At 49.9% G+C, this 12,607-nt stretch overlaps 1 protein-coding gene across 2 annotated transcripts in view; it reads right to left on the bottom strand.

Moving 5' to 3' along the window:
- PPM1L (protein phosphatase, Mg2+/Mn2+ dependent 1L) overlaps positions 1 to 12,607 on the bottom strand; it is a 68,505-nt gene that overhangs the window by 16,697 nt on the left and 39,201 nt on the right. For both annotated transcript variants that reach the window (XM_031957601.1, XM_031957602.1), the window contains exon 3: positions 233 to 394. In XM_031957601.1, coding sequence (XP_031813461.1) covers positions 233 to 394 — 162 coding nt within the window. The remainder of the gene's footprint in view (positions 1 to 232; positions 395 to 12,607) is intronic.

Raw genomic sequence — 12,607 nt, 5'->3', positions numbered from 1 at the left:
TCTCTATTTTCACTTCAACGATCTGTTCCCAGCTGTGGATGTTTGATGTCTGACATCCCTGAAAATGGGCCCTGAGTTTTAAAGGGAAGGGAAGGCCCCTGGGAGAGAGGGATAAATCTGGAAATGAGGGGGACGTAAACACAAGAAGCAATGAGAAAATCCATTTTTAAGAAAGAAGAAGAAAGGACTTTTATAGAAAAAAAGGGAATCCCAAGGGCCCTCCTGCACTCACCAGCTCTCTTAATCCTCTTCCTCTCCTTCAGCTGATAAGGCTTGTGATCATGAGACAGGGGAATGGCGTTGCCATCCTTGTCACAGAGGACGCCCCTCGAGTCACCGACGTTGGCCACGGTGAGGTCCTTGTCTGACAAGAGCGCGATCAAACACGTGGTTCCTGGAAGACAGGAGGAAGGGGAGGTGAGGGGCCATCGCCAGGACTGAGGAGGAGGGTCTCCCGGCCCAGTGAGCGGCAGGAAGACCCCCGAGTCTGCTTGATGGACCTCCTCGGCCCTGACAGCCTTCCCAGCAGGAGCCAGGCCACAGAGCCTGGGTCCCGCCGCTGGCTCCTCCGTTTGCTTCCGTTCTGTCCCCACTCCCCGGCTCCATCCCAATTCAATGCAGAGCTCCCAAAGGAGCCAAAGGATGCTGGAGGGCGAGAGGTCAGGACACTGTGCCCCCCTCTCCCTCCAGAGGCTTCAGTAAAAATCTGCAAACGCCCTCTAAAAGGCCCAGCCTGGAGCTCTTCCCTGTTCACATAATTCATCATTTTGCCTTCCTTAGAACTTGGCTCTCCATCCATAGGGACGGACGTTGGGAAACTCTCGCCTCCTGGCTGCCTCTGCCACTGAGATGAAAAACGCTGTCATCGTGCTCCCCCTGGGGCCTTCCAGAGGGGACATATGTTACTGCTAAAGGAACTGGTGTAGACAAATGCCAAAGCCGAGGAGGGACAAGGAGTGGATTCGAGAATGGGCTTCTGGGGGCAGCTAGTGGCGCAGTGGATGGAGCATTGGCCTTGAAGTCAGGGGGACTTGAGTTCAAATCTGGCCTCAGACCCTTAACACTTCCTGCCTGTGTGACCCTGAGCTGGTCACTCCAATTGCCTCAGCAAAAAATAAAAGAATGGGCTTCTGTTTACACTTCTGTTTTCAGGGCTTAAATGCTCAGCCTCTTGGTCTAAATTGGAAGGATAGACAGATGGTTGGATGGAGGGATGGAGGGATGGAAGGATATACAGATGGTTGGATAGAGGGACATAAGGAAGGACAGATGGATAGGTGGCTACATGGAAGCATGGATGGATAGAGATATGAACAATAGACAGATGGAGAGATGAAAGAACGGATGGATGGATGGAAGGAATGATGGATGGGTAGATAGATGGACATATGAAAGGACAAATGGATAGATGGATAGAGAGATGGAAGGACGAACAGATAGATGGATGGACAGGCTGCAATCGACTTTAATGGAGGAAAGGATCACAGATACACAAGAATACAGAATTTTTTTTGTTACTCTAGAGTTTACAAAGTGCTTTACTATATTATCTCCTTTGATTCTCACAACAAGAATATGATACAGAGGATATAATTTTACAGATGAGGAGCCTGACACTTATAGAAGGTCACACTGACATGTGTCTCTAAAGTGACAGGAGCTGTCAAGGTCCTTTCTTGCTCTAAATTGGTGACTCAATGATTTTTATAGCATTTTAAGATTGACCAAGAATGCCATAAACATTTTTCAAAAAACTGATTTCAAATGTTATTTCTCTGGTCCTAATAATAAACTGGGAGGTAAGTGCTATTATTATTATCTACATTTTACAGATGAGGAAACTCAGGTGGAAACTGGCTAAATGACTTGCTTAAGGTCACATACCTAACATTGTAGGTGAGAGTAGAACCCAGAGCTTTTCTACTCTGACTTCAGGATTTTTCTACAGTGCCACACTGATTTTTAAAATTTGCTGTCACTGTTTTAACTGCTATGTTTAATTATAATATTATAAAAAGTTTAAAGCTGCTGTTTCTTCCCTCATATGACAGGTCACTCCTATGGCTTATTTGACATTGAGCTCATGTCCAAAGTGGGAAAATAGTTGGCTTTAAGAAACAAATTGGCTTTAGTAGAAAGTCTAAGCCAATGAATCTGAATTCAAATTCTGACATTTACCATAAGTGAGTCCTTGGACCACTTTTCTAGAGTTTAAGAAAAAAAATGTATTTTACCATTATTTTTAACAACCAATTATTAGATCTGCATGAAGACCTTCCCTTTATTTCCTTATTCAGAGACCAGCCCCTGTAGACCAGTCAGTGGGTCTTAGAATATTCCTGGCTGATAGCTGATGAACCCCCTAATCCTCGGGGTACAAACACCAACTAGGAGACCTTACTTCTGTGGAGGGGGTAAAGAGAAAATAATTTATGTGAATTATTGTCCTTAGGGGAAATCCCAGGCCCTTGAAACCCTCCATTAGAGTTCAGGGTGACCCAGCTCATAAAGGAGAAAACCAGCCCCAGTGATCAGAATAGAGAGAGATTCCTCTGTCCATAGAGCTGGAGGTGGCGAGTCTCATAATCAAGTCCCATTCTCAGCAGGAGGAGCTGAAGGTTTTCAAGCCACCACCTGGTTTAAATGCTCGCCACCTCATTAACTGTTCCCCTATTAAGGCTGATTTCTCCTTTTGGAGGCCTTCCCTTTAAAAACCAACAAAAGAACAAACAAACTAACTAACTAAGCCATTTAGTGTCTCCATCAGGTATCTTTACCAAGAGAAACCACTGACTATCAATTTATTGATTATTAGCTAATCTAATTGATAACTGATTATTAATTACCCAGAACTCTCTCTTGTAGTTTTTATTCATCCCAGACTCAGCTTCCTCATCCAGAAAATGTTCTTTCTTCCCATAATTAAAGAATTAGGAGTTGGAGAGTCTTAGATGTTCTACTTTCTTCCCTCTTCTATAATTATGTTTTCTCATTCAGCTCAAAATTCCCAGAATGTCCTCTCCCCGAGGGCAGGGCAGGTTCATCTGTATCCTCAGCAGTTATTAGCATCCAGTTTTGCAGCATCACCCCTTAGAGCAAGTTAACAGAGTTGGGTGGGATTGCGGAATGAGAATTTACTAAACACATCTGAATTTAAATTCTTATTACCCAGGTGTCTGCTGTGTCCCTGGTATAAGCAGGGAACCCCACTCAGGCTACCACACAGAGATAATTCCACCTGCTGAATGTGAGGAAAGCGCTCTATAAATGTTCCCGTTTTATACAAACATGAATTGCTGAGGAGGAGGAAGATGTGATCCTTAGGAGCAACACCCTTCAATCCAAGTAGCCCTAGATTAGGCTGAAGACAAGAATTCTGGGACCAGAACTTTTCCCCAGCCTGCTTCTACATCACCGTGTTAGGGACATGTCTTCTCTATCTATCCCTATCTTACTCAAAAAAAAAAAAAAGTTTATTCTTAAAACGTTTTTATTGATCTATTTTGCTCATAACTTTCCTTGCTCCCCAATACAGACCAGGCTTTTGTTTCACAAGAAAAAATCATTTCAGCCAAACCAATTAATGCATCAACTGTATATGACAGTATGTGCAATATTCCACACCCGTGGCTCCCCAACTCTGCAAAGAAGAAAGGGAGGAACACTTTTTCTTCTGAAGTCAAGCTTGGTCATATGATTACATGGTGCTCAGTTTTGTATTTTATTTTATTTTTGCTGAGGCAACTGGAGTTACGTGACTTGCCCAGGTCACACATCCAGGAAGTATTAAGTGTCTGAGGTCAGATTTGAACTCAGTCCTCCTGACTTCAGGCTGGCACTCTACCCACTGCACCACCGAGCTGCCCTCAGTTTTGTATTTTAAATGTTTTCCCCCTTTTTCTCATCTGTGCTCTGTGATCTGGTTCAGTCTTGTGAAAGAGACTTACTTGAAATGATCTTCTCAAAACATTTTGTGGCACAGACCCAAGCAGGACAGGAATGGAAGAGCAATAACTCTTCCATCAGTGCTTTATTTTTAGGGGGTTCCTTGTGCCCTTGGCATGGCATTGTGAGACTGGAGGTCCTAGAGCTATTTAAATCTTAGTTCCCAGTCCTAATTGCCTGGGAAAACTGGCCTGTTGCTGAGGAAATTCTCTGGAGTCTACCGCTTTTCTCCCCAGGGAAGAGGAAGAATCTTGATTTTGAAGAAGGGAAAGGGAAAGTACCCACAGAATGTAGGTCGGGGAGCTTGCTCTTGAGGCCTGGTCCAATTCTAGAACAACCTATGACCCAACAGAGCCTTAGGGAAAGAACCAGAGATTTCCAAGGGCCCGTGCATCAGGAGCACCTCAGGGGACTCACAGGTAGATCAGGGCTCCTGGTGACTGGCCAGAGACCCTTGCCAGGGGCACCAGAAGCTGCCGCCTGAAGGTGCTGGGGCCAGAGTCCCACGGAGCACACGTTGCCCCAGCCTCCCATCTTTGGAGCTTTAGTCCGGGCAACCTGTTTTCTGAGATTCTGTTAATTTGGCCTTGCCCTATCAGAGGAGAATTTTGCTCTTAAAGTCAGAGAACAAATGTGATCTATGTGTTACGTGGAAGGTTCTGTCTGTAAGTAATATATATATATATATATTAAAGAATATATTTTGTATGTAATTGTTTAATGCTTAGGATTCACTGTGATGCTTTTAGCTCTCCACAAACGCTATTCAAGTCGCATTCTCAGAAATGGGTGTTTGGGCTCATCCAGGAACTTTGGGACTTGTTTTTATAATGGGGGCTGCTTATGAAGCCAGAGTTATATTAAGACGGTGACTTCCAAATAAGCTGACAATTAAGACATACTTTGCTTTTACTGTTTTCCAACTTTCACATACATTTTTCACGAGAGAAGGGATCGAAAACCTCTTAGTGTTGGATCTGGATTTCTCAGGGGAATATTGCCCCAAGTAGGGAGTTTTATTGTTGCTCTGTGGATAGGGCTTTTTATTTCCCATCAGTGAACATTTGAATAAAAGGTTCTTAATAGCTAAAATCCCCACTGAGATGATCACCGTAAGCAGATTCCAAATTGAATTTTAATTGCTGCAAATTTGTGGAAATAGGGAGGCACATTTTTTTAAAAAGTTCTCCATCGGTGTAGTTATTGTTTTCAAACCTTATTGACGTGTTCATGATGAGCATCGGTCTTAACCTATTATTATTACAATGCTCACATTGGGACTATGTATAGTTCTCCTAATATATCCATCTGTGCAATATGGGAACTGTGAGTTCATACTCAGCTTTTCAGTCTGACTTATGTTACTATATATATATGTGTATATATCTATATGTAGACCAAAATCCTTAGCTTGCTTACACTGTTGCTAGTATAAAAACTGTTATACCCAATTTTACAGAGCACAAATTATGGAATTACTTCATAAATTAGTAATTTTTTCCATAAATTACTGTGTAAATATAAAATTATCATTTAATTATGAAGTTCATAGACATCGATAGAAGAAACTGTGAAATGCTAATTCCCAAATGACATGGTATTTGTATTTGGGGTTGTGCAAATATATCCAGATCTCTATGCCATGGTTTAACACACAACTGATGATCATTTTGGGCCCTGTGTTACTGTCAACTCTTTGCCTCCTGCCTTGTTTCCATTCAACAGAGAATATTCAGTCATTCTGTTCCCATTAAACTTTATATAAATTGCTCACTCAGTAGCTGGGGCTACCCTGTGAAGAACTATCCCAAACAACAATCAGAATAGATGCTTTATTTTGACCAAAAAAAAATTATAATAAAGTTTGCACTAACCAATGCATGCAGGACCAAGAGGGATATTCTAAAAAGAAATTGAGTAAATTTTAAAAGTTCACCTTAAGGGACATGGCTATATGAAAATGCAAGAGTGCCGAGGGGGTTTTCTCTCTGAAAGTGTCCACTCCCCCCAAAAGCTTCGCTCCCCACAAAAGCTGATCCCACCTCTTACGGAGTCCAGTTTCCTTCTCTGTAATGTGAGAGCCGGGCCACCCCATGGTCAGATGCTTATTAAATCCCTGTTCCTTCCCACCATGCCAAGGCCCTCTCGTACTAAGGGTCTTGGGCTTTGGGAAAAGGACCCACTGGACGGGCTGTGTAAATGGCAGCTGCACTCCCTCATGCACAGAAGGCTTGGGGGGTGACAAACGCTAATAACAAGCGTTCCCCGGGCTCCCCAGTACCTGTCCTAGCCTCGCCACTTAAAGACTCTCAGTGGCTCTCAGCAGGGCTAGCCCCCTGCCAGTCAGAGTCGAATGGGGTATCCCCCCGTGGGACCCCACCCCTGTGTGAGGTGGATGTGAATTGAGGATCCAGGTCGGAGCCTGGGAGGGAGGGGAAGGGGCGACAGCAGAGCCCGTGGGGCATTGCTGCCGTTAAACTTGAAGGGAGAAGAACAGCTGCTGGGGGACACCTGGCGGGGGCGGGGGGAGAGGGGCCCTGCTCCTGTGAGAACATGGGCTCCTCCAGGGGAGATACTTTGGGGTGTCGGCTGCTTTGTCTCCCCAAGCTCAGCAGGAGGCCTGGCCCAGAATGAGGGCCTCCAGCGGGAGGGGTTTCGGGGAGGAGGATGTCTCAGAAGGCTGTGGGGATGTGAGAGGGAGGGGCCAGAGCAAGGGAAGGGGGCAAGCTGGTGCCCCTCACTGGCTCTCCCTCACTCCCCAGCCCCCCCAGGGGACTCAGCACAGCTACAGCTGGCAGCCGTTCCATTCACACACAGCTTCCCCAAGGGGCGTGGGAAACTAAGCTGGGGCAGGTGGACCAGGAAGGGGTCATGAGGGTGCTCCTGGGGCCGGAGACCAGGCGGACCATGGGACGGAAGACTGGGACCGCAGCCACAAAAAGTCCCCGCTGGACTTGCCCCTCCAAATTCCAGTTCCTGATGCTTCCCCCGCCAATGCCTGAGCTCCCTGAAGACAGCCACCATTTCCTCCTTATCCCTGCATCCCCGGCACCTCACTCAGTACCTGGAATACAGCAAGCACTTAATAAATGCTTGTTGACTGACTGTAGTACAAAGGGCTCACATTATAGACTTTAAGGATCTGAGTTCAAGGAATCATGGATGGGTCAGTCCAGGAAAAAACATGGAAGACTCAACACTCAATCAAAGTACAACATGAAAGATTCTCAGTCCAGATACAACAAACATGGAAGACTTTAAGCTCAGATACAGCCTGAAAGGGTCAGTCCAAGTACAACCTGGAAGGGTCAGTCCAGATACAACCAGGGTCAGTCTAGATACAAATGCACTTTGGGCCTTTGGCCGGCTTTCGCCAGGGGGGTCCTGAGATGCTCACTCTCCAGGGTCCTGAATCCTCCACTTGGAGTCCTGAAGACTTGGATGAGAACCTCACCTTGTCCCATTCCTATTGATGAGCTTCGGTCTCTTCACCTATGGAGGGATCACCTGTACTATGTGCGTGTGTGCACATGCGTGAGCCTGTCTGCATGCGTGTTAATGAGGCACACCTAATAGACATTTAATAAATGTCTTTTCTTCCTCTTCTGCAAAATGAGGCTAAAAAAAGCCTCCAGCGCACAGGGCTTGTGAGGGAATCCAATGAGATCGTCCCAACCTGTGAGAGCGCAGACATTTGGCGGCTATTTTTATTTTCTCACACTTTCCAACGGAGTTCAACTGGAGCTGTCGTGGGACACATTGTCTTCCTCTCCTGCTTTACAGCTAATATTTATCTACCTCACACAGGTAGAGAAACTGCTTTTTGCGACCAAATAAAGCATTAGGCTGTAAGCTCAGAGAAGGCGGCTCTGGGATAATTCTGGTGGCAAACAGAATGATGGGAATATTGTCGCCATGTCATGCTGTCACTGAAGAAATGAGAAATGTCTTTTTCCGGGACAATTATACGTGGGTCATGCAAAGAGCTTCTACAACAAGTAACACGCGCTCTGCTAAGGATGGAAAATAATATTTCCCTCCATAGTTCAAGCCTTCAGAATGTGACTCATTATTCATTTAATTTTCACACTTGGACAGACATAAATTATCGATGTGTCAGCCTGATGCTCCTCGGGACCATTCTGGGTTCTCCGGTTTTGCATTTCAGACAGTGACATAAGCACGGTATTTATTTCCTGCGCCAGTGAGGCCCAGGAACCTTTCAGACGCTCCCCCTCCGATGGCAGCTGACAGGGCAGCGAGGGCAGTGGGGATCACAGAGCCCCGAGGGCTGGCTCACGGCCAGGGCCGGGCTGCACGGGCCTGAGGAGAAGCCCCTGAGCCGGCGGCTGAGGCTGCCCACGGTCCGGCACGGCCATATCCCGCCAGACTGCGGCAAGCCCAGGAACTAATGACGATTTTCCCATCACAACTTCCGGGCCTCCCTCTTAGGCTCACTTGGGATCCCCCCTGACAAGGGCAGGGCCAGTTTGCTTCATTTAATTTCTGCCCCTTTCTGGGGGTCCCCGGCACGCATGTGCCAGGATCCTACAGGAGCCAGGGCCACGGACGGGTCACCCCTTATTGTAGCTGCAGCCGCGAGCAGGGGGTCAGTTCCTCCCTCCCAGAGACATCGTAGCCCGGGGCCGTCCCGGTACAACGGCCGGCCGCCTGATATTCCGGATGAGGAAACTGAGGCTCAGGAGGTTGGCCAGGGCCGCAAGGGGAGCTGCAGCCGGACCTGGGTCAGACTGCATGACCCTGGACAGCTCCCTCAGGCGCATCTACTTTAATTTCCTAATCTGTAAAATGGGGGCAGCACCCGCTGCCCAGGGTTACTATGATGATCAGACAATGTGGCCGAGCACGGCAAGCTTGGAAATACGGGGAAGAACTGCACAAACTCAACCTATAGAGGATTGCCTTCTGTCTAGGGAGGGGAGACTCAGAACACGGGTTGCAAGGTGAAAGGTGAAAACTGCATCTATTTTGAAAATAAAAAGCTATAAAAACAATAGCACGGCGCTTCCAATGAGAGATTTATGTGTGTATTTGTACGATCATTCACACGGCCTTCCCAGAGCATATGTAACAGCTGCTCTGCAGGGGTACCCACCGCTCTGTTTCCCAGAGCATCACACAAACACCATTGTCATCGTGGCTGTTGTTCTATTAGCTCAGGGCGAGCGGGCGCTAAGGCCTCTGTGGCTCCAGAGCATCATCTCCCGGCACGCAGGGAGCACCTCACAATACGTTCTCCTTTGGCCTTTGCAATAACTCTGGGCGGTGAGCACTGTCAGGGTCCCCATTTAGCAGGCCAGGAAACTGAGGCAGAGAGGAGGGAAGCTGGGAAGCATCTGACTCAGCCTCCAGAGCCTGGTCTCCACTGCCCGGCCCAGCTGCCCCCAGGGGGAACCCTAATCCTTGGCCGGGCAGTCACCACTCAGGCGCTGCCTGGTGGGGAGAAGGGGGACCGTGGCTCAGGTGGGGGCAGCCCTTGGGGTCTGTTTTATGGGTAAGGGGACCACAGCGCACCCCCCACAATGCCGGTGCCATGACAAGTGTCCCTAAACAGCATTCGTGTGCAGACACATCTGAAAAGATGGCGGCCACATGGTGCAAGAAAGGGGGGGACAGAAGTGGGGGGCAGCAGGACTAGAGAGAGACCCTTGGAGGGGGAGATGCCGGCTGGGAGACGGATGAAGGGCGGCCAGACTGGCAGAAGTGGGGGCCTTTGGAGGCACCTGGGAAGCAGAGTCACCAGAGCCAAGGCGGCCTCCAGACCTTGGGGAAGGTCTCCCCGGAACGTGGCCCAAGGCTGCCCCAGAGCATAAGGCTGGCGGCTGCCCGGAGCGTCCCTCTCATGGATCTCCAGGGATGACTGAAGGACCTCAAATACCCCACCCTGGTGAGGGCTTGGCAGCAGTCAGCAAACATTTATTTATCGCCTGCTGTGTGCCAGGCTCCGATAGAAGCTGAGGATACAAAAGGAGCTAAAAGAGCGCTCTTCCATAACAGCAAGATTGTAGGATGAACAACCGCTGCACTCGGCCGGGCAGTGACCAAGGGACGGACAGATGATGGGCGATGTTCTCCATCTCCAGAGGCACAATCTGAGTGTGGGGGGGAGGGGGGAGGCGTAATTGTTGGTTAGGTTTGGGGGAGTCCTGAGTTCCGCCCAGACTCAGATTCTTCCCAGCTGTGGGACCCCGGGCAAGTCACTTAGCCCCACCTGCCTCAGTTTCCTCCTCTGTAAAATGGGCTGGAGAAGGAAATCAGTCCAGCTGTATGTCCCCAGCCTGGCCCAGGGGGCACCTTTACATGCTCACTGATTCCCTAAGGGGGCGGAGAACCGGGGACCTAGAGGTGGCCCGAGGGTGGGGCAGTCCATGTCCCCAGTCTGACATCTTCTCCTTGGAGATGGGCTTTCATCACTCGTGCTCTTCCTCGCTCCACGTCTCGGCATTAACTTCCACTAAAAACAGTTTATCCACCACAGCGTAAGGGACAAGCTTCGCTCGTGGGGAGGGGGCTCCAGCAGGTGGAGGACCACCGAGAACTGTAGCAGCTTCTGCGTTTCCCAGGGCTCCGGGCGGCCCGGACATTGGGGAGCTGGCTGGGCCCCGGCCTTGCTCTAAGCACGATCACAGTCATTTGTGCCGCAGCGCAAGGTTCACAGGGCACAGCTTGTCCCGCGGTCCTGAACCACAAACCCCGTGGCTCTCATCTGCCTCCGTCCCGGGGGACAGACCGTGCAGCACGGTTATCCCCCCTTCACAGATGGGACACTGAGGTCCCCACGAGCTCGCGGCCTGCCCGGCTCCAGCCCCAGCACCGTCCCCGGGCACCTCCTCTTGGCACCTGTCACCAGCCTGGGAAAGGGCACCTGGAAACGTGGCTTTGGACCTCGGCCAACAGGGGGGTGTGCTCACGGTTGGAACCTGGACCAGAGGATGTGTGAGTGTGTGTGTGAGTATGAGTGAGTGTGTGTGAGTGTGAGTGTGAGTGAGTGTGACTGAGTGTGTGTGTGAGTGTGTGTGAGTGTGAGTGTGTGAGTGTGACTGAGCGTGTGTGTGTCTGTGTGTGAGTGTGTGAGTCTGTGTGTGAGTGTGTGTGTGTGTGTGAGTGTGTGTGTGAGTGAGTGTGTGTGTGAGTGAGTGTGTGTGTGAGTGTGAGTGTGAGTGAGTGTGTGTGTGAGTGAGTGTGTGTGTGAGTGTGAGTGTGAGTGAGTGTGTGAGTGTGACTGAGTGTGTGTGTGAGTGCAGTGCCAGGCTATTGTGGAACAGAGAAGAGGGAGGGATGAGAGGAGACCGGGCAGGCCCTGGGCTCTGTATTGCCCTCAGGGGCCACGGTATTTAACAGGCTGTGGGGCTGGAGGAGCCAAATGTCAAGTTCCACGTGGGAATGACTGAACGTCATCACGAACACCAGCTCTAACAATAAATCTGAATAAAGGGCCCTAGTTAAGAGAAGGAAGAAAATGGGGAAAAGGAGGAACTCGCCAACCTCCCCTGCGCCAACACCTGTGCAAAATTTCTTTTAAAGAAATTAATTCTTTCCTTGCCTCTGTTCAGGGACTCAGGGGCTCTCTTCCTTCTCAGTCACTTCAAGTTCATGACCTTTCTGGGGCTCAGTTTATTCCTCTAAAAAATGGGAGGGCTGGGCTGGACTAGACGCCCCTTCGTTCTGCTTTGGCTCAGACTCCCTGGAATCATTCTGGCCCTTCCCGCTCCTCCAGTCACCAAGTGCTGTGGACTCCATCCTCACAGCATCTCTGATCCACCCCAAGCATCCTTAAGCCCCAGCTTTGTGCAGACAGGCCTTTGCCCCCCATTGCATGGTCCCCGTCCTATCCAGGTCCTGGGCCACTAGGACTTTGGGTTGGCCAGCCTGCTTCCAGACTCTCCCCTATGCAGCTGGAAAACTGGCCTCCCGCAGGGCTTAAGCCTTCACTTCTTCACTCAACAACCTGCCCTGGCTCCCGGGGGGTTCTGGGAAAAGTACAGATCCCTCGGCTTGGCCCCTAGCCCCTGGACCCCAATGAGTTTTTCCAAAGTGTTTCCAGTTTTTGCCATCCCACCCTCTAAGTTTCAGCTCTGCTGAATGACTGACAGTTCTGAACGTCATATCCCCTCCCCTCCATTCTTTCCCCCATGTGGGGGGGGGGGTCTGTCCCCTCCATTTGGGATGCTACCTTCTCAGGGAGCAATCCCTGCCACCCCCACCCTTCCCTCAGCACCTGTGCTTCCTCCGTGCTCAGTGTGCTCAGCATCTGCACATGTTATGGGGAGGGGTCCTGAATGGGGAGGGACTGGGCCTGAGTTCCAGAGCTCCAAGGACCATGACTCAGGCACACAATGGCCCCCAGCCCCAGTGTTTCCAATGGACTAAGGGGGTCTCCAGGGACAGGGGGCTCCGAGTCTCCGCCCTTCTACCTGGGGGTTGCTGCTGGGCAAACTCACAGAGACAGGGGGGACCTGCAGGACAGTCGATGGATGAGGGGTCTGCTCCGTGCCCTCCCCTCTGCCCCCGCCAGTGACCACATGGCCGCGGGGATTGGGGAAGCTCCCAACAAGCTCTAGGGCACAGACCAGGTGACATTTACCCAGCAGAGTTTGCCCAAATGCAGCTGCCCACGCCAGTTCCTGGGTGCCCAGGGCGA

Source organism: Sarcophilus harrisii, chromosome 3 (genome assembly GCF_902635505.1).
Source record: "Sarcophilus harrisii chromosome 3, mSarHar1.11, whole genome shotgun sequence".
Lineage (NCBI taxonomy): Eukaryota > Metazoa > Chordata > Mammalia > Dasyuromorphia > Dasyuridae > Sarcophilus > Sarcophilus harrisii.
Note: the sequence above shows the minus strand (reverse complement) of the source record. Positions and strands in the feature narration are given on the sequence as shown.